Below are 18,037 nucleotides of genomic sequence, written 5' to 3'. Positions count from 1 at the left end.
ATTTACAATGGCTGTATAGCTAAATGGTTAGCGCAGCATGCCTAAAGCTGGAGACATTGGTGCTTTATCGGTAACCGTATCGGTAGCCTTATAACAGCTGATTCGACCAACTTTATGAGAATCAATGCAATCGATTATTGGTGCCGCTAAGGTCGTAACCGTATCGTAGCCAACCAATTGGGTTTTGGTTACCGTCGTAACGATAAACAGCTGATTACGTCAGGGATACGGATACAGCGATACGACATACGGCACCAATGACTCCCGCTTAAAGCGTACTGATGATGAAGGCTTAGCACCCTTCGAAATGGATCTATCTGCGCAGCTATGGCAGGTTGTCTGAAAAATTTTCTACTTACTATTCCAAAAACAAAATACAATTATTCAAATTTAGAAAAATTAAAAAATAACAATAATTATCATTACAAAAAAATTATTGTTCTGGCCTTGAGCTCGATTCGAACCTTGAATAAAACCGTTTAACTTAAAATTTTTTTTTTAATTATTTTTAAATCCCAAGACTACTTTTTTAGATATGTTCGCCATGATGTTTGAGTTAACGCCTGATAACGTTTGAAAACATTCATATTGGTGTGATGCTAGTCTTAAATATATTGAAAAGGACACATAGCCTAGTGTTCGCCAACATAAATTTTCCCCCAAAAAAATTCTTCTCCTCTTGGAAAAATCCTGGCTAATCCAATTGAGTCAACCTTATCTGAAAACATAGACATTTCTACCTACACAAAGTCATGTGTTCTTTTTAGTGTCTGGAAGATCTTGTTGTACACTACGATGGTTCCGTACGTAATGCAATTGGCGAAATAGTAGAGCTTATTTACGGTGGCGATGGTTTAGATCCAGTTTTTATGGAAGTTAAAAATAAACCGGTAGATTTGGTGCGTCAATTGAACCACTTACGCGCCACAGTACCAGATCGCAATGGTACATCCTTAGCGGCACCTGAAATTTCGCCGGTAACACGAAAAATAGTGGAAGAAGATGAGTTCACCATGAGTCGGAAGGATTTCCAAAGTGAAATAATGTAAGAAATTTAGAATTACGCACTTTAATTATGTTACCAATTTTTAATCTTGAAAATCCAAAAAAGTGCTTTCATCGATAAGGTGGCTCAAAAGATCGCAGACGTACAGGCAAAGTATAAACGTCATCCGAAACTCGCAAACGAAATCGAACGTCTTACTGAGGGACAAATTCGTACCTTTATGCGTTGGGTAAATGATCGATATAATCGGGCAGTTACCGAACCCGGCACTGCTGTCGGTGCAGTAGCGGCTCAAAGTATTGGTGAACCTGGCACACAAATGACATTGAAAACTTTCCATTTTGCTGGTGTTGCCTCCATGAATATTACACAGGTGCGTATAGTTATTTTTCTTTTTTTTTGTTGATATGTAGATATAAGAGATGTTTGGTATAACAGAAAACTCACATTGTTTCAGTAGATCAGGGCCCGTATCGTGTTATACGTTCACGGATGAAAAACCAATTTCAATGACTTTTCATTTAAGAGCTATTGTGATTTGAAAAATCGAATTCGATCACGGTACGGGCCCAGGGAAGGCTCAAGGAAGACCCCAGCGGGTTTGGGGGTTAGAATATACCCGCGGTAGGTATGCCTGTCGTAAGAGGCGACTGAAATACCAGATTCAATGGGTTGTGTAGCGCAACCTTTTCAGGTTGCCAGCGCAATATATAGCTTCTCCAAACCCATTTGTCAACCTAACCTATGCGTGGCGAATCATTAACAGCCGATACTCCGGCGACCTCGAACTCCTCATGGATCTAGGGGGTGGGAGGGCGGGATGGCCTAGAAATCATTCCCGAAATGGTCGGGCTTGATACCGGAACGTACCGGATCTGCAAAGGACCGTCAACTCGATAACACTCCCCAAGGCCTTCGGGGAGTGTCCTTATACTCCCCAAAGCCTTCGGGGAGTGTCCTTATCGCTACAACAACAACAACAACGATCTGATTATAGTTTCAATGAAATTAAGGTTTTTTAAATGAACGAAGAATATGACTCCAAGGGATTCAAGGGGTTGTGTAGCGCAATATATAGCTTCTCCAACCCAATTGTCAACCTCACCTTCGAGCGGCGAATCCCGTTTCACTAACAGACGAGGCTCTGGCGACCCCAAGCTCCTCATGGAACTTGGGGGTGGGGAGGGAGGGATGGCCTGAAGGTTTAATGTGGCCATATAAATCGTTCCCGAGATGGTCGGGCCAGCACCTTAATGGTGCTGTGTTACCGGAGCGTATCGGATCTGTATCCGACAAAGGACCATCACATCGATAACACTCCCCAAAGCCTTGGGGGAGTAACCTAATCGCTACAACAACAACAAAAACATGACTCCAGCTGCACTCATGACTTTTTCGCAAAGCTACAAATATATTCAGTTTCTTTGAATTAGCATTTTTAAATTAAATGTAACTTTATTCAGGCCAAATTAAACTTTTTTCATATCAAAATAAACTTTATTCATTTTAAGTTAAACTTTTTTCAAATCAAATTATTATTTTTTTTTTCAAATGAAATGTTTTATTTTTCAATTCTAGAGTTCACAACAAAAATCCTAACGAAATTAATCTAATTTTTCGTACATATAATCTGGCTTTGTTTACTTTAATCCTTAGGGTGTACCACGTATTGTTGAAATCATTAATGCTACAAAAACAATATCAACACCCATCATAACGGCTGAAATTGAGAATAACAAAAGCATGGAATATGCACGCAAAGTCAAGGCACGTATAGAGAAGACAACGCTAGGAGAGGTAAGTCGGTCTCATTAAGCGCTCGCTTAAAATATTTCAGATCTTGAAGGACATTAAGTAAAGTATATTTCTACCACTTAGATATCCTCCTACATCGAGGAAGTATACAGACAAGATGACTGCTTTTTAGTTGTACGTTTAGACTTGAATCGCATTAAAGTTTTGGGATTGGAAATTAATGCCGAAACAATACGCTATTGGTAAGTCTCACAAGATCACTACTACTCCTTTATTACTCATCCCGTATGACTTTTCCTTTCAGCATTTGCACTTCTAAGCTTCGCATAAAACCGGCACTAGTCGATGTTGTTGGCGCTTCAGTGATCACAGTACACATTGACACCTCAAAGCATGGCGCTACACTTAACGCTGAGCTACAACGTCTTACTTCGGCTATCCAGAATGTAGTCGTTGCTGGCCTGCCTAATATTTCACGCGCTGTCATTGCTGTAGATGATGCCATCCTGCCGCCTACTTATAAACTTTGTATTGAAGGCGCTGGTTTACGTGATGTTATGGCTACATTTGGTGTTATTGGCTCACGTACTAAAAGCAATAACATTTGGGAGGTTTATAATACGTTGGGTATTGAAGCTGCACGTACTACAATCATGACAGAAATCACGGATGTGATGGAAGGTCATGGCATGAGTGTAGATCATCGTCATATAATGTTGTTGGCCAGTCAGATGACGTCGCGCGGCGAAGTACTGGGCATAACGCGGCATGGTTTGGCGAAAATGCGTGAGAGTGTTTTCAATTTGGCATCGGTGAGTGGGTTAAGTTTGGCTGGCGTGTAAATGGTATATTGTATTTAATTAAGTAGACACAGTCAATAGTTTGGTGGGTTTTCCCAGCTATTATGAATTGCATGTGTTTATACAAGTTTATAGTTCACGTTTGATATCGCGAGATAATGGTGCTTTAAGACTTTGATACGCTGCTACCACTTTGTTTTCCAGCGTCAAGGTTAAGAAATAGCACGAAAGGGGGTCGTCTAGTTGTTGGCCCATTCAATGGGCATGACCACACGCAAATTGTCATCAAAATCCTCTAACGGGAGTCCAAGGAAACTGGCAGTTTCAACAGAGGCGGACCAATTGGAGATTACTTATTTTTCTTTCCTTTTTTTTTGTAAATAACAGATGTGAAAAAACGCCATTTTTAATTGAGAGACAGTTAATATTTTATTAATTAAAATAAATTCAAAGCATAATTTTAGTTAACTAAAAATTGTATTTTTCAATAATTCACTCTTTATATTTTTTTCTTGCAGTTCGAAAAAACTGCCGATCATTTATTTGATGCTGCTTACTTTGGCCAAACCGATGCTGTGGATGGTGTCTCTGAACGTATTATACTCGGAATGCCCGCTTCAATAGGAACGGGACTATTCAAGCTTGTACATAATCATGAAAACACTGCATTGCCCGAAGTAGAACCACCAATATTTCGTGAAATAATAGCGTGACGAATTTTTTAATTTTTTTAAATAGCTCCATGCATACTTAGAAGTTAATTTTATATTTATGTATGCAAAAAAATTAATTCCATATTTGCATAGTGATTGAAGGAGAGTTTAGAGTTTAATCCATCACATACATATATATATGTGGGTATGTGATAAATATGAACTTGTTTAATCAACTCATTTTCTTGCTAAATAAACATAATTTTTTTTTAATTTCGCTTCGAATACAATAATTATCAAAGATTAATAATAATATGAATAATTTTTTTTTGCATTTTAGCACATTTTAATAGAACAGTCTGTTAGCTCGAACCTCTTAGTGAACAGAACATACATTTTTATCTCTCCCAAAAGAGACTGATTTTGCTTTTTTGGCGGAGATATATGTATGTACCGCTATCCTTATTTCACACCCCACACATACATCTTTTCACAAAAATAATTTATATTACATTTAGTTTTAATTAATATTCTTTAGTGAAAATAGCAAAATTTCCTTTTATCTAGTATTTTGTGTCAGCGTGAATGTATGTTTGTATGTTCTTACAATTATTAATATAATAGTATGTATATATTTAGAAGTAAATTCGTACAGCATCATCAGCATTCTGTTCAACCGGACAATAAGGGCATTTGAGTATATGGCCGTTGCTTAGTTTGTGCAAAGCATCATTTGAAATGACATGACCACATGTCAACCGCTTCGGCGGATTTTCTTCTGTTGTCTGTTGACGCAAAATAGGGCAAGCAAATATCGAATGATAGCGATACTCTGGATCCAAATCAATCTCAATTGGCAGCTCATCCCGCGCATTCCAAATGCTCAATACTTGACGTGATTGCATTACCTATAAATTAGAAAGCATGCAATTTTATTTAAAAAAAAAGTCTGCGTTACGCATGCACATGTTACAAAATCTTGGTATGCAGTTATTTTCATAAATTAAATTCCTATTCAACAATTCCGTAATTGCTTCCATTATCGACCAACCATGTATTTTTTCATAAAACTTATAGAAATGCTTTTATAAGTGGACAACCTTTTTTCGAGTTATGGCAGAAATAGCGTTTTAACAACAAGGACCGTACTTCAGATATTCATGCTAACATTTTCCAGTGATTTTTATTTTGATAAAGATGTCATCCCTTGAAAATAATGGTATCAGATAAAGCTTTCACTATATTCTTTCATTTAAAATCCCACCCACAAAAATGTAGCCACAGACACAAATTAAATAGCACTTAGCCGCCTACTTAATTTTATAAAAATGTTGTAAAAGCTTTTTAGGTTATAATGGAGAATTACAATTTGTAACCCTTAAGAACTTCCTATATGAATATATTCAGTTATTGCTTCTTGATGGTTTTGTATTACATTCCCGTGGTTCTTAATAAGACTCCGAAAGAGCGAAGAAGTTATCGCCTAATAAACACAGAACCCGTGATTTCAACAGTTTTCGTACCAATTTTTACACTAATGTCTCATTGGTTTTTTATGTCATGACTTCCAGTTAAGAAGTCCTACTGACAGAACATTATCAATTCAAAAATATATCACAAATCTCCAACTTACCTGCTTAATATTAAGCAATGCAGGCAACGCAGTGCAGCCAGCATTTATAACAACCGATAGTGCTGAATTTTTACTTATACCCAATGTATGGCAAGCATCCTTCATAAAGACATACGAAGCCTCCATCCATACTTCTGGTGATATTAAATGCTTATATGGCGACTTATCAATACCAATGGGCAAGTATATGAAGCAACCCATTAAATTTGGTATTTCATTTTCGAAACGATCAATAAATTTATTGAAATTTTTGCGTGCATAAGCTATAGCCTCAGCTTGTGCGCTAATGCCACGCGACATTATTTGCAAAAATGCTAGGCGATGTAATTTGAATTCAAGAGTTGAATTTTTAGCAATTAACTCTTTGGAATAACGCGTAGCCCATTCCAAAGCTGGACCCAACTCTTGCTGTTGTATACCTTTCCAAATGCGATATATTTCAGCAAAACTGCTTTCTGAATCGAACACCTCCTGTGCCATTTCTGCGGGCATGCCAGACTCTTTAATCAACAAACGCGCTACATCATCCATACCTTGACGGCAGTAATGCTTCGCCATTACTTTATTCAATAACATTAAATTTTCTTCATCTTGCAACGCATCAACACGTATTGTTGATGTAAAATCGGAGACAAAATTGCGATCAATAGCTTTGCCTACTTTCGAAACAGCGCCGTGCAGATCACGATGTTCCGCAGAGATACGTTGTAACTTTTCATTGGCTTTATGTAACGTGTCGAGCACGTATTTAACTTGTGACTCGTTTAGACGTGGAGTTGCGGCTAAAAAGATGGAAAAATTCAAAAAAAAAATAGTGCCAATGACGTTTGCGTATGTATCGTAATTTTCAAAAACTAACGTTCCATTTCAACTTGCATATCCGCCTCGTCCGGCATTGGATCATCTACATCGGATGGCGCATCCACTTGTGTACTCGTATTAATTGTGCCCGTCATTTCGCGCTCTGCTTGATTTAACACTTTCATCAATTCTTCTAATAGTTTAGCGACATCACCTATTTCAGCTGCCGCATTTTCACGTATATCGGTGAATTTCGCTATAACGCGATCCAATTCCTTTTCAACGGCATTCAAGGCCTCTACATCAGCGTTTTGCATTTTAGGGACGACGAACTAATGTACAAGAATTTATTATTTGGGGCATTAATATCAGTGCGTATTTTACGCCTCACCTTTTTCTCCTAAAATGCAATAAGATGTATTACCAAACAATTGTTTTGCTCTACTCTCCCTGTTGTAATTATTTTCGTCCTTATCTGCTCTCAAATGCAGTGTCTTCTTAAGCTCAATTCTTTTTTTGTATATAGGTAGCTTAACAAAATCTCCGTTGAAAGTATGCAATTTGGTGCTATTTTGAATTTATTTTGTTAATTTTACCAAATATTTTGCCTTTTTTGCTGCGGTGATATCGAATTTTCTTTGTTTATTTTCACAAAGATGCCAGATTTAATTTTATGTTATTCCCGTCATTGTGAATCAAACTAAATGTCATTGTAAATTTTACCAAGTAGCGCAACTAACAGCTGATCGGTGAAAATTCGCACATTCACACGCACAGTTCTCGACTCAGTTTCAAACAAAAACTTTAGATTATTTAACTCAAATTTTAAAGTGAGATAATCCTTACCAATTTATGTACGTAGAATATATAAGGCGTTTTTGTTGTTATTAAAACAATAGTTTTATTTTTATTAAAGCTTTTATCATTTTTTTTTTTAACTTTGAAAAAACTCCGAGCACCATTCCTTCATTATATGACATTCGGCTGCCTAGTCCACTGCCTTCCACTCTATTCGCAACATAACCTCTACTTAAGCTGCCAAACTATATAGTAAACAATGCTAAATGTGAAATCTTCTGGATAGACGCATGGTTCAACTATATACAGGTTGGCTCATCTGTAAAGCAACACAATATGTCTGTTCAAATTGTCAAAATCTGTGTATTGGTGTTGGTGCGAATGGTATGGAATGGAAACATAAAACTTAGCAGTTTTTGTATGTGTAAGTAAAATGTTGCCAATGTGTTGGTTTCATTTTGAGTTTGCCATCTCCTTTTGACAATCCCTTCGACCATGCAATGACATAAATAAAATCAGCTGATGAGATGAGCCAACCTGTACATAATTGAACCATGGGATAGACGTTAAAATTCCATAGTGACTGCATCACCTGATTTGTAATTGACTATCGCTGTCTCATTCTGTATCTCTTTCTATCACCCGCTGAAGATAGCCGGCCCTATGCGCCGCCATATTGAACATCCTGTCAGGCAGTTGACGGCTAAGATATCACACTTAGTTTGATTCACAATGATTCCCATCCTGTGTATATAAAATGCATCGCAGAAAATGTCAATGGATAAGACGATTGTGATAACTTCTGCATAGACGTCAAAATTTGACTGCCATGGTCTCATTCTGTATCTCTTTCTATCACCTGCCGAAGATTACCGGCCCTATACGTCGCATTTTGAACAACCTGCCAAAACGCTTAAAAGTAGCCATCATTGTGAATGATAACTAAGTGTGTTATCTTATCTGTCAACTGCCTGACAGGATCATAGTGTACAAGTACAAGTGTGTTGACTTCAGCGGGAGACATTGGTGCTTTATCGGTAACCGTATCGGTAACCTTTTAACAGCTGATTCGACCAACCTTATGAGAATCAATGCAATCGATTATTGGTGCCGCTAAGGTCGTAACCGTATCGTAGCCAACCAATTGGGTTTTGGTTTACCGTCGTAACGATAAACAGCTGATTACGTTAGGGATACGGATACAGCGATACGACATACGGCACCAATGACTCCGGCTTTCTTTCTGACAGGCACTCGCTTAAGGGCGAATTAATGGTGACTTATAACCATAAAGCCATAACCAGATAAATCAGCTGATCGAACCTACCTTATGGAAAGGAATGTAATCGATTAATTGTGCCATACCATAACGCTAACGCCATAGCCATTCAATTGGTTTTTGGTTTCTCGCCATATCCATAACCTAAAAATATTTGGGTTGGTGAATTTAATACCCCTTTTTAGATTTTCTTCATTGTTTTGGATACGTTATGACTAAGATACTTATTTTTTGTGGAATATGTTTGTAATTTTTTCCGTTTTCATAATTTTTATGAAATTTTTACGATTTTTAGGTTAAGGCACCATTAATCGATCACATTGAGATGGTTATGGATATGGGTATGGTTACGACTATGGCGTTAGGGTTAAGGAAGTTTAATTTGGCTTTTAAGTGAGCATAACGGGAAAATCTGGGTTGCCATTGTTGTTTTGGTTGAAAACGGTCAATTAGGGTTCTGTGCAGAGACGTAAAAGATTGAAACAGGGTTTATGTAGTCACAAAAGTGTTGCTCCTGTTCCAAGCGTTTTAATTTTATATCATGGCGAAAAGTGTTCATTTCAGAGTTATTGATTGTTATTAAAAGTTTAATTTATTACAGAGGGTTTTTAAGTGCAAAGCAGAGAAAACGTCAATTCCTTAACTATGAAAAACTGAAAAATGTACACTTATTGAAAACTCATTTGCACACACACTTTGAATTTAGTTGTGTTTTTATGCACAAAATTTTGAAACCAAAAACAAAAATTTTCATTTGTCCGAAAAAATAAAGAAAAAACGGCCTATTGTCAAAAAACCCTATCGAAATACAAACTGGCTTGTTTGTTTTTAATGAACTACTTTGTATTTTTCTTGTACTTCGTTAGTTTTTTTAAATATAGTTCACACACTTACACCGGTACTTAAACCTTATTGGCTCCCTCGACAGAAAATATAAGAGAAAATACATAGAAAATAAAGCAGTGTCATATAGGAGTTTGATTTGTTTGCACTTACAGCACCATTTTATTTTCAGGAGACTTTCACAGCTATAAAAATTAAGGCGGATTTACACAGACGCTTTGGTTGTGTTGCATTAATTAATTCATCTGTCTGGCGAAGTATCAAACAATTTCCATAAATGCTTTGGTTGCGTGCCTACGCTTTGACAACGCCATACGAAAAACAATGAAACGCCATACGTTATCTTTGCTTTGAAGCAGGGATGCACCTTAACGTTAAGCTAATCGTTTATCAAAAAATTTCCACCGTTTCCGTTGAAACACTTCGAAATATTATCGATAAAGAAATTATCAAGATAAATTGTATCTCGTTTTTAACCGAAACGAAAAGCTTTCGTTAACGTTAAAAACGTTAACGAAAACGTGATACTTTATGTTTGAATTGTGCTGGCAATGCTATAGCCATGGTGAAGCCGTAAGGTGGCAACAACGAGCGCACATACACACACAAACTCTATGTAATTTGTTTGTGTAATTCGTTGGTGGTAATGTCAAAAATACTCTGAGAAATGTTCGTACTGTCAAAATTCATGAGAAAAGTTGCAATCAGCTTGGATAATGCTTTCACCTTTAATGACTCCGCCATCAATCAGCTTTGCCAGCATAGTTTGAAATTAATAATCAACATAAACGATTTGATTTCGTTTTGATATGGCAGAAAACGAAACGAAATCATTTCGTTAATTTGACGATCTTAACGTTAATAAACGAAACGAAATGACTTCGTTTCGTTTATTAACGTTGATTATCGTAACGAAATGATATCGTTTCGTTGGTTAAGCATGCCTGCTTTGAAGCGACCAAAGCTTTTATATAATTTTGCCCTTATGCATTTGTGTAAATAGCCATAGAAGTGAAATTTTTCCATGTTACACGTGTGGCGCTTTATATTTTGACTCTAATTTAATTAAATTTTGCTTTCCGTGTGTTTCCGCATTATTGCAGGCTAAAAATCTTCTAGTATTCTTATTTCCGCTGAAATATATGCAACTATTTCATCTGTAAATACTACAAAATTTTATTAAACTATCAAATGCAACTCAGCTTGAAGTACTCTTACGTACCAAAAATGCAACTCTAGACCTGGGCCCGAATTACGTATTCCGTGAACTGAACACTCGTCTCTTAAAAGTACTTATTTGGTATTACGAGATACGTGAACGAATAGCTGCTATCGAAATTCGGTATTATGTGTTCAGTGAACGTACACAACAAATCGTAAACGTCAAAAAATTTCATACGATAGCAAAAAGACGTTCGAGTGCATTTAAAATTGGTTGTAGTTTGAAAATTAAACGAATTAATTTATAGTTCTTACGTTTTAAATTTGTTTTTAAAAAAGTAAAGTGATCTTTGCACAACTAAATAGGAAAATTTTATCAAACTGTGATCAATCTACAATTATAAAAAGGAAAATTTCGAGATTAATAATGTAAGTAAATAAATATAAAATAAGTAAAAGTATTTATAATTATATATTTTAGATCCATGATCGCGAATCTGAAAACGGAAGCTGACAAAGTTGCCTTTGAGATTAGCACAAGTTGTTTTATTATTTTAATAGTGAATGTGTCATGCTGCCGTATAGAATTGGACTAAAATTCCATTCGTGCACCATTAACGATTTCGGACAATATTACTTTATTGAATTCATTAGGTTTAAGTAAATTAAAATTGGTCCGAGCAAAAACTAGAAGCATCAGTAAAATGAAAACTTTAGTTTTGACAACTAGGAGGAACTCTCTTCCACCTCTTTTTTATATTTATTATTAATTAAGCACTCATCACTAGAATTACCTGTGTTAATTTCTTTGTAAGCACTTCTTTTCCCCTTTTTTCCTTTTAAAAGTTGCTTAGGAATTTATTCCACAATGTAAGTAAATAATTTTTCTTATTTACAATTAGAATATCACATTTAACTGTCAAAATATCTATTACAAATCACCATTCAATCTATTACTGCCTGTCATAAATTACGATACGTTACTGAACGTACCTCATACTACCAATATTGCCATTCGTACTATCAGTCACGTAATCTTTATTCGTTCGATTGCCGTTTCGATCACGGAATATGTAATTGGAGCCCTGAGATTTGCATCAGGTGAGCGAGGCTGTTTGTAGTTTTGACGTTTATCGCTTAGTTGACACACTTGTCTAGGTACACTATGGACAGGATGTTCAATATGGCTACTTTTTAGCGATACTCAATTACAAATAAGGTGATCCAATCACTTTTGAATTTTGACGTCTATGCAGAAGATATCACACTTTGTTATCATTCACAACGGTAGCCGGTAATAGTGCAGTTTACGGTACCCACCGAAATTTGAGGTATCAAAAGAATCCGCCGCTATGGTTACAATACTGTTTTGAACACAATGGTTCGATCATGGTTCGATCCATAGATGAATGGATTTGCAACTCTTTGTTTCGAGAGAGCGCTGTCAAAATGCACATTTTTTATAACATTTATCAATTATGCCACTCCAAACAAAAATGTATAGATCTGAAAATGGGGATTTTTGACATACATTTCGGCGATTATAGTTTCAATCACTTAATAAAATGATAGTCGTAAAATATTTATTTCCTTAAAGTTATTTTACAATAATACGACTAGTTAGAGTTAAATATAAACAAATCTAAGTAAAATTTACATTTCGATTAAATTAATTAGTCAAATATTGTAACGCATTTAACTCGCAATGAAAACCATATATTCTTTTGAAATTTCAGTAAATCGGACCTATGATATAATAGTTAACATTATTTAATGGATAGGGCTTATCCTGCATGTCTGGCGTTCCAGGTTCTGTGATCAAAATGGGCTGGTTGCATCGGGAGTTCATATTTACAAAACCTATTTTTAGTGATAACTATTGAATGGGAAATAATATTTACCCTACGCCTTCGAACTAATAATACTTACACTAAAACAAGTATTTTTATCCTTTTTCCCATAATTTTTGAACGCTATTCTACAGTTGTAGGTCAAACTAAAGTTTACCAAAATTTTTGGTACGTTTTTCGTTTTGGCTGGCACATTTTTTGTTCTGGCACCCGCTTCAGCTGCCGCGAGGGATTTATCTGTGATTGTTGCCAGCAACAACTAGAAGATAAATCCCTCGTGAGAGCGAAAATATGAGAGCGTAAGCAAAAGATTCATATCAATCTAATCTATGACGTACAGCTGGCTACATTAAATAAATTTGTTTTTGGCAACTGCAAAATCAAAACAAACAATTGTAACCTGTATATTTTACCGAAGTTAATAATCTAATATATTAAATATGGATAAAATTGAAACCGCGCAATCTACCAATCCGCGCAGGAAAATCCTGAACTTGGCAGTATCACAAATTCTTTTGGAAAAGGGGTTTGATAGTGTGGACAAAGAATGTCTCGAAACGCTAACTGAAATGCTACAAAGCCGTAGGCATTTTTGCAAAATACCGCACATTAATGAACTATTTAACAATAAAAATCTTTGTTTTAGTGCTTGTAGAAGTAGGTCAATCATCACGCAGCTTTTGCGAACTCTCCGGACGTACCATACCCGTTGTGGGCGATGTCGTGGTAGCTTTAGTGAACATGGGTATTTCACTGCAAGGTATTGAAGGATTTGCTAAACGTGATGGACGCCAAATAATACCAATGCCACCACAAGCATCGCAGCAAAAACAATTAAATTTGTTGCAAGCAGGAACAAAGTCGTCACATCCACCGCACGTACCCAGCTATCTGCCATCACTACCTGATCCGCATGCATATGTGCGCACGCCAGTAAGTAGAATTTTAAATTATAATTTATTAATATACAAAATTAGTATAAGCAAATTGGCGTAAGTTAATAATGGTATGTTTTTTTAGACACACAAGCAACCAGTAACAGAGTATGAAGCCATACGCGAAAAAGCCGCTACACAAAAACGTGATGTAGAGAAAGCATTAACGAAATTTTTATCAAAGACTTCGGAAACGCATAGCCTATTTGATAATGAGGATAATATGTTTCCATGTTAGTACGATGCAAAATTATATATTTTATATTATAAGGATGTATATTTTATCAGCTAATTTAAAATATATTACATGCAGTAATCGCGTGCAAGCCAGCGTTTCCACCTTATTTAGCAGCTCTTAATCCTACCGATCAAGTGTTTGATTTTGAGGAATTGGAATACCATTATTTAGTAGCAAATCGTACTGAAGATGTGACAACAAAAGGTAAATTAACTTGCAAAATAATACTAAATGTAATTTATCTGTTAATATATCAATATTACAATACCAGATGATAATGACGATAACGAAAGTGGCAATGATGAGGATGGCGACGGCGATGCGAAGACTGAAAGCAAAAGTGAAAAGGAAGTCAAACCAGAAAATGATATTAAACCCAATTCTACAACGAATAAAGCTATCTTGGAAAATCCAAATATAGATAATCCATATCTGCGTGCAGCGACACTACCAAAACGCGCAAAGCCAGATTCTGCATTTCTTGCCGCTGCAAGTGCTTCAACAAATAGTATTACGGTCAATCAATAGAAATAAGAAGAATCAGTATAATTTTAACTAAAGGCAAACAGTATGTGGAACGTATTAATTCCGCTACAAAGAATTGTTGGAAAATTTAAAAATGTTATGGAAAAGTACAAGCTATGAGTACGATCCCATTTTTTTAGTATTTTAAGCAACGTATGGCTCGGTAACTAACATCTCTGAATTACTATATCGCGGCGAATCTAATGATAAATATATTACTCCAAAAGCCGACGAGTTCCCCCAATGTTGTGCCAAAAAGAAAAGGAAATTGTGAGTTGTACATCGCCCAAATTTCTCGGGGAAGGTTTTGTGCAGGTGGTGGTACGGATAGGGGAAGTCCTTTGCTGAATATTAATACGATACTATGACCTTTTGCTACTAACATGATTGCCGCAGGAACGACCTTTTTTGGCTCCGAATTAAAAATTTGTAAAAAGTTGGACTACTAAAAAAACTAGCAGCGACAACTCTGAAGCCACTAATTTGACAGTAGTAGCTTAATGTCAGCTGCTGTTTGTTTCAAAGATGACGTTTATTTAGTGAGTGCAATTAGGCAAGAATTTGCAAATTTTGTCGTTTATGACCAACATTTTGTGAGTTTCTAACAAAATGTTAAATTTTCTTAAACACACACGAAAATTTGTCAATTCTACGGTAAGTTGTAAGTAAAATTGAAAGTTGCTTAGTTTGCCTTATATTGCGTGAACATTAAGTTGATGGTAATGGTCGAAGGAAAGCTCCATTTGCCAAGACAGTGAACTATCAGCCGTGCAATGTAAGCTACTGCAAAAAAATACAAAAAAAACAACGTGGATAATTAAGTACGATATGCTTTAAAGTAAGCTCTTATACCTCCAGGAATCAATTTGCATCATTTTAGGCAATGAGTCGTGTGATCTGGATTCAGCTGTATGTGCGATTGCATTAGCCTACCACTACCAACAACAAAGTGTAGCAAAGAATAAAAAGGAGCATCATTTTTTGCCCGTACTCAACATACCACGTAGCGACTATCCGCTAAAGACTGAAGTCAAATATGTTTTTGACAAGCACGAGATCAGCCTAGATAATCTATCATTTCGCGATGAGCTACAGGAGGATTTCTTGGCGCGCAGTAAATTCATTTTAGTTGACCATCATGTAAGCCCATTCGCTGCGCGCTGCTTGGAAGTTTTCGATCATCGAACATTTGATGAAAAAACGCAATTGCCCAGCTTTTGTAGAAGACATATAGAATTAGTTGGCTCATGCGCTACACTAATTGGAGAACATCTATTAAAGGTATTAAATACTGCAAGTCATGATGATATGCTAAAATCATACGAACCACTACTACAAATGTTACGTGGTGCAATAATATTGGACACAGTAAACTTTAGTGAGGCAGCAAATCGTACTACTCCCAAAGACTTGCAGATATGTGCAAATCTTGAGGAGTTGCTAACACAGCTGACAGACCAAAAGGAGCTATTACAACGTACAGAACTATTTGATGGGCTTGTAGCAGCGCGCGCCAATATAAGTAACTTATCATCTTTACAACTTTTGCGCAAAGATTTAAAAATATTAACAACTACAAATGCCAGCTTAATCATTGCTTTGCCAGGTTTTCCAATATTGGTGGAACAGTTTGTGCAAAAACCGGATGCGGTAATTGCTGTCCAAGAATTCGCAAAGCATGTGAATGCGACAATCTTACTTCTCATGGGTATGTTGGTTACAAATGGCAGCATACAACGTGATCTGGGATTTATTGATATGGGAGCTGAGAAGCTCTGCGCCGGGATACGTGAAAAGCTTTTGTCTACCGCGGAGCCGGCGCTTTGTTTGCAAAAATATGAGGACATTAATTTTTTAAATGGGCACTTTTACAGGATGAATAACATTAAAGCTACGCGCAAGCATATTTTGCCATTAGTGAAACAGCTGCTTGATAACTGGGGAAAATAGTACAATCAAGGAAGATTGTCGTAAAGAAACTTCGAGTGTATAAAATAGGTTCTTTATTTATGTAATCACAAATAAAATTCAATACAATCGCATACCAACAAAGTGTTAACAGGTAGTAATTTATGTTTCCTTAACATCGCCGCCTACAGCAGCGGCATCTTCGCTCATAGCATCGTCTTCACAGTCCAACGTCCAATCTTCCAATATTTTAGCCAATGTAATATGCGGTACGTTATCATTTCAGGCACTCATTACTATCCACTGGCAGCATTTTCTTTGTAGCAGGCATTTCGACAAACGAAGTATGTATTGCCTGTTATTGTGTATATCTGAACCAAGCGAAATTTCAAAACAGTTTTTTTTTTGCAATTTTATATAAATTTTGATATTTACCCTTCAAGGCAAAAATGGGAGTTTTACATACACAAACGTCGCAGCACTTAAGATGTTCAAGAGATATAGAAGCAATCAACATTTTCGAAACTGTAGATTCTGAAGCCGGTCCATTTGTGTACCGATAAATTTCAATTTTGCTTTCAAGGGTTAACGATGGAAGTTTATATCAAATTGTGGACTAATCTACAACAGAGTGCCTAAATATTGCAACAAAAAAACTTCGTAATTTGTTTTGGTTCAAGAGATATACCAAAAAGAGCAGTAATTATCGAAAAACCGATTAATCCACTTAGCGCGTTAACCGTTAATGATAGAAGCTTGGATCAAATTGTGAAATAATCTACCTTTAGGAAGCTGACTGCTGGCACAAAAAAAAATTTTGAAATTTTGCTTGGTTCAAGAGATATACACAAAAAGCAATTAGTAGTCATCACTGATCGTCCTCCTTGCAGCTTTAGACGTAAGAAACGCTTTCAACATCGTGAGATGGGCAGAAATGCTGGTCGCTTTAGAACAGCGATTTCATATACTACGCTACCTATAGCGCGTCATCAGAATCATCCTTATATCAAACTTCAGAGGTTCTGCATACCATGAAAGTCATATGCGGAGCAGCACACGGATCAATTATTGGTACTGAGAGACAACAATGCTGCACTTAAGTTAAAGTCGTAACTCATCACGTAAACCGAACACAAAAATTACATCGATTAAAGAAGGCAAATGAAATGTGCTTGAAATCATTTACTATGAACAAATGTTAGAATCTATAATATTCTTGTAAAGTTAACATTAAAACAATACATGAATACATTATTCTTTTGAATTAATTAAATGTAAAATGGCCATTTTTTCATGAAACGATCAAAAAATATGGTGAGTATGTTTTTATGATCTTGCCCTTTAAGCTTCTGCGAAATACACCATAAGCAGTTCTTGGTCTTGAGAATTAAAAATACCTAAAGAAGGTGGACTGTCACATACTCTCCAAGAGAGAACCGTTCAACTGTTCTGCAACAAATACCCCATAGCCTTAAAAACAGAGACTCCAGTTGGCTTAAATACTGTAATTATATTGCACTTTTGGAAGAGAAGATCCATCATAATGTTTCCAAGTCTGTGGTTTTTTAAATCCTCCGTAACTGAAAATCGAACTCAGAATCTCTGCTAAGTATCTTTACCAACTATACCCTACCGGCGTCAGAAATCGTCACTCTCGCGGCAAATTTTTTTCCCATTCTCGTTTTTTGCATCTACAGCGCTCACAAAGTATAAAAAATACCAGGCGCGTAGAACTACATAAGCGGATACCACTCACTAATACGTGTGGGTGTGTGTGTGCTAAAATTCGTTGCTTCCTCTAACTCATTAAAACGGACATTGCATACTTATAGGCTGCAGAAGTTAACTTGCA

At 36.3% G+C, this 18,037-nt stretch overlaps 3 protein-coding genes across 5 annotated transcripts in view; 2 read left to right on the top strand and 1 right to left on the bottom strand.

Moving 5' to 3' along the window:
* Window positions 1-4,507, top strand: part of Polr3A (RNA polymerase III subunit A) — a 96,913-nt gene extending 92,406 nt beyond the window's left edge. The window contains exons 8-13 of one of the 2 annotated variants that reach the window (XM_067781071.1): window positions 768-1,045; window positions 1,112-1,379; window positions 2,663-2,803; window positions 2,885-3,003; window positions 3,066-3,573; window positions 4,080-4,507. In XM_067781071.1, the coding sequence (XP_067637172.1) occupies window positions 768-1,045; window positions 1,112-1,379; window positions 2,663-2,803; window positions 2,885-3,003; window positions 3,066-3,573; window positions 4,080-4,274 (1,509 nt within the window). In that variant the 3' untranslated portion in view covers window positions 4,275-4,507. The remainder of the gene's footprint in view (window positions 1-767; window positions 1,046-1,111; window positions 1,380-2,662; window positions 2,804-2,884; window positions 3,004-3,065; window positions 3,574-4,079) is intronic. The other variant, XM_067781072.1, reaches the window with a different exon arrangement.
* Sou (required for meiotic nuclear division 5 protein souji) lies at window positions 3,965-7,334 on the bottom strand. Its single transcript, XM_067781073.1, has 4 exons — window positions 7,040-7,334; window positions 6,707-6,980; window positions 5,848-6,629; window positions 3,965-5,122 (listed from the first exon to the last, which is right to left on the bottom strand). The coding sequence occupies exons 2-4, from the start codon at window positions 6,963-6,965 to the stop codon at window positions 4,850-4,852; spliced, it is 1,314 nt and encodes a 437-aa protein (XP_067637174.1). The 5' UTR covers window positions 6,966-6,980; window positions 7,040-7,334; the 3' UTR covers window positions 3,965-4,849.
* A 5,571-nt stretch (window positions 7,335-12,905) lies between these two features.
* LOC137249501 (transcription initiation factor TFIID subunit 8-like) lies at window positions 12,906-17,465 on the top strand. Of its 2 annotated transcripts, XM_067781066.1 has the most exons (7): window positions 12,906-13,161; window positions 13,226-13,512; window positions 13,600-13,747; window positions 13,828-13,956; window positions 14,024-14,931; window positions 16,472-16,529; window positions 17,076-17,465. In XM_067781066.1, the coding sequence occupies exons 1-5, from the start codon at window positions 13,020-13,022 to the stop codon at window positions 14,278-14,280; spliced, it is 963 nt and encodes a 320-aa protein (XP_067637167.1). In that variant the 5' UTR covers window positions 12,906-13,019; the 3' UTR covers window positions 14,281-14,931; window positions 16,472-16,529; window positions 17,076-17,465. The 2 variants fall into 2 exon arrangements, with proteins under 2 accessions (XP_067637167.1, XP_067637166.1); XM_067781065.1 differs by lacking the exons at window positions 12,906-13,161; window positions 13,226-13,512; window positions 13,600-13,747; window positions 13,828-13,956 and having other exon boundaries at window positions 14,282-14,931; window positions 15,136-16,529.
* Window positions 17,466-18,037: the final 572 nt, after the last annotated feature.

The sequence above is a fragment of the Eurosta solidaginis genome, chromosome 4, assembly GCF_040869045.1.
Source record: "Eurosta solidaginis isolate ZX-2024a chromosome 4, ASM4086904v1, whole genome shotgun sequence".
In the NCBI taxonomy this organism is placed as follows: Eukaryota; Metazoa; Arthropoda; class Insecta; order Diptera; family Tephritidae; genus Eurosta; species Eurosta solidaginis.
This window is presented reverse-complemented; position numbering and strand designations above follow the sequence as displayed.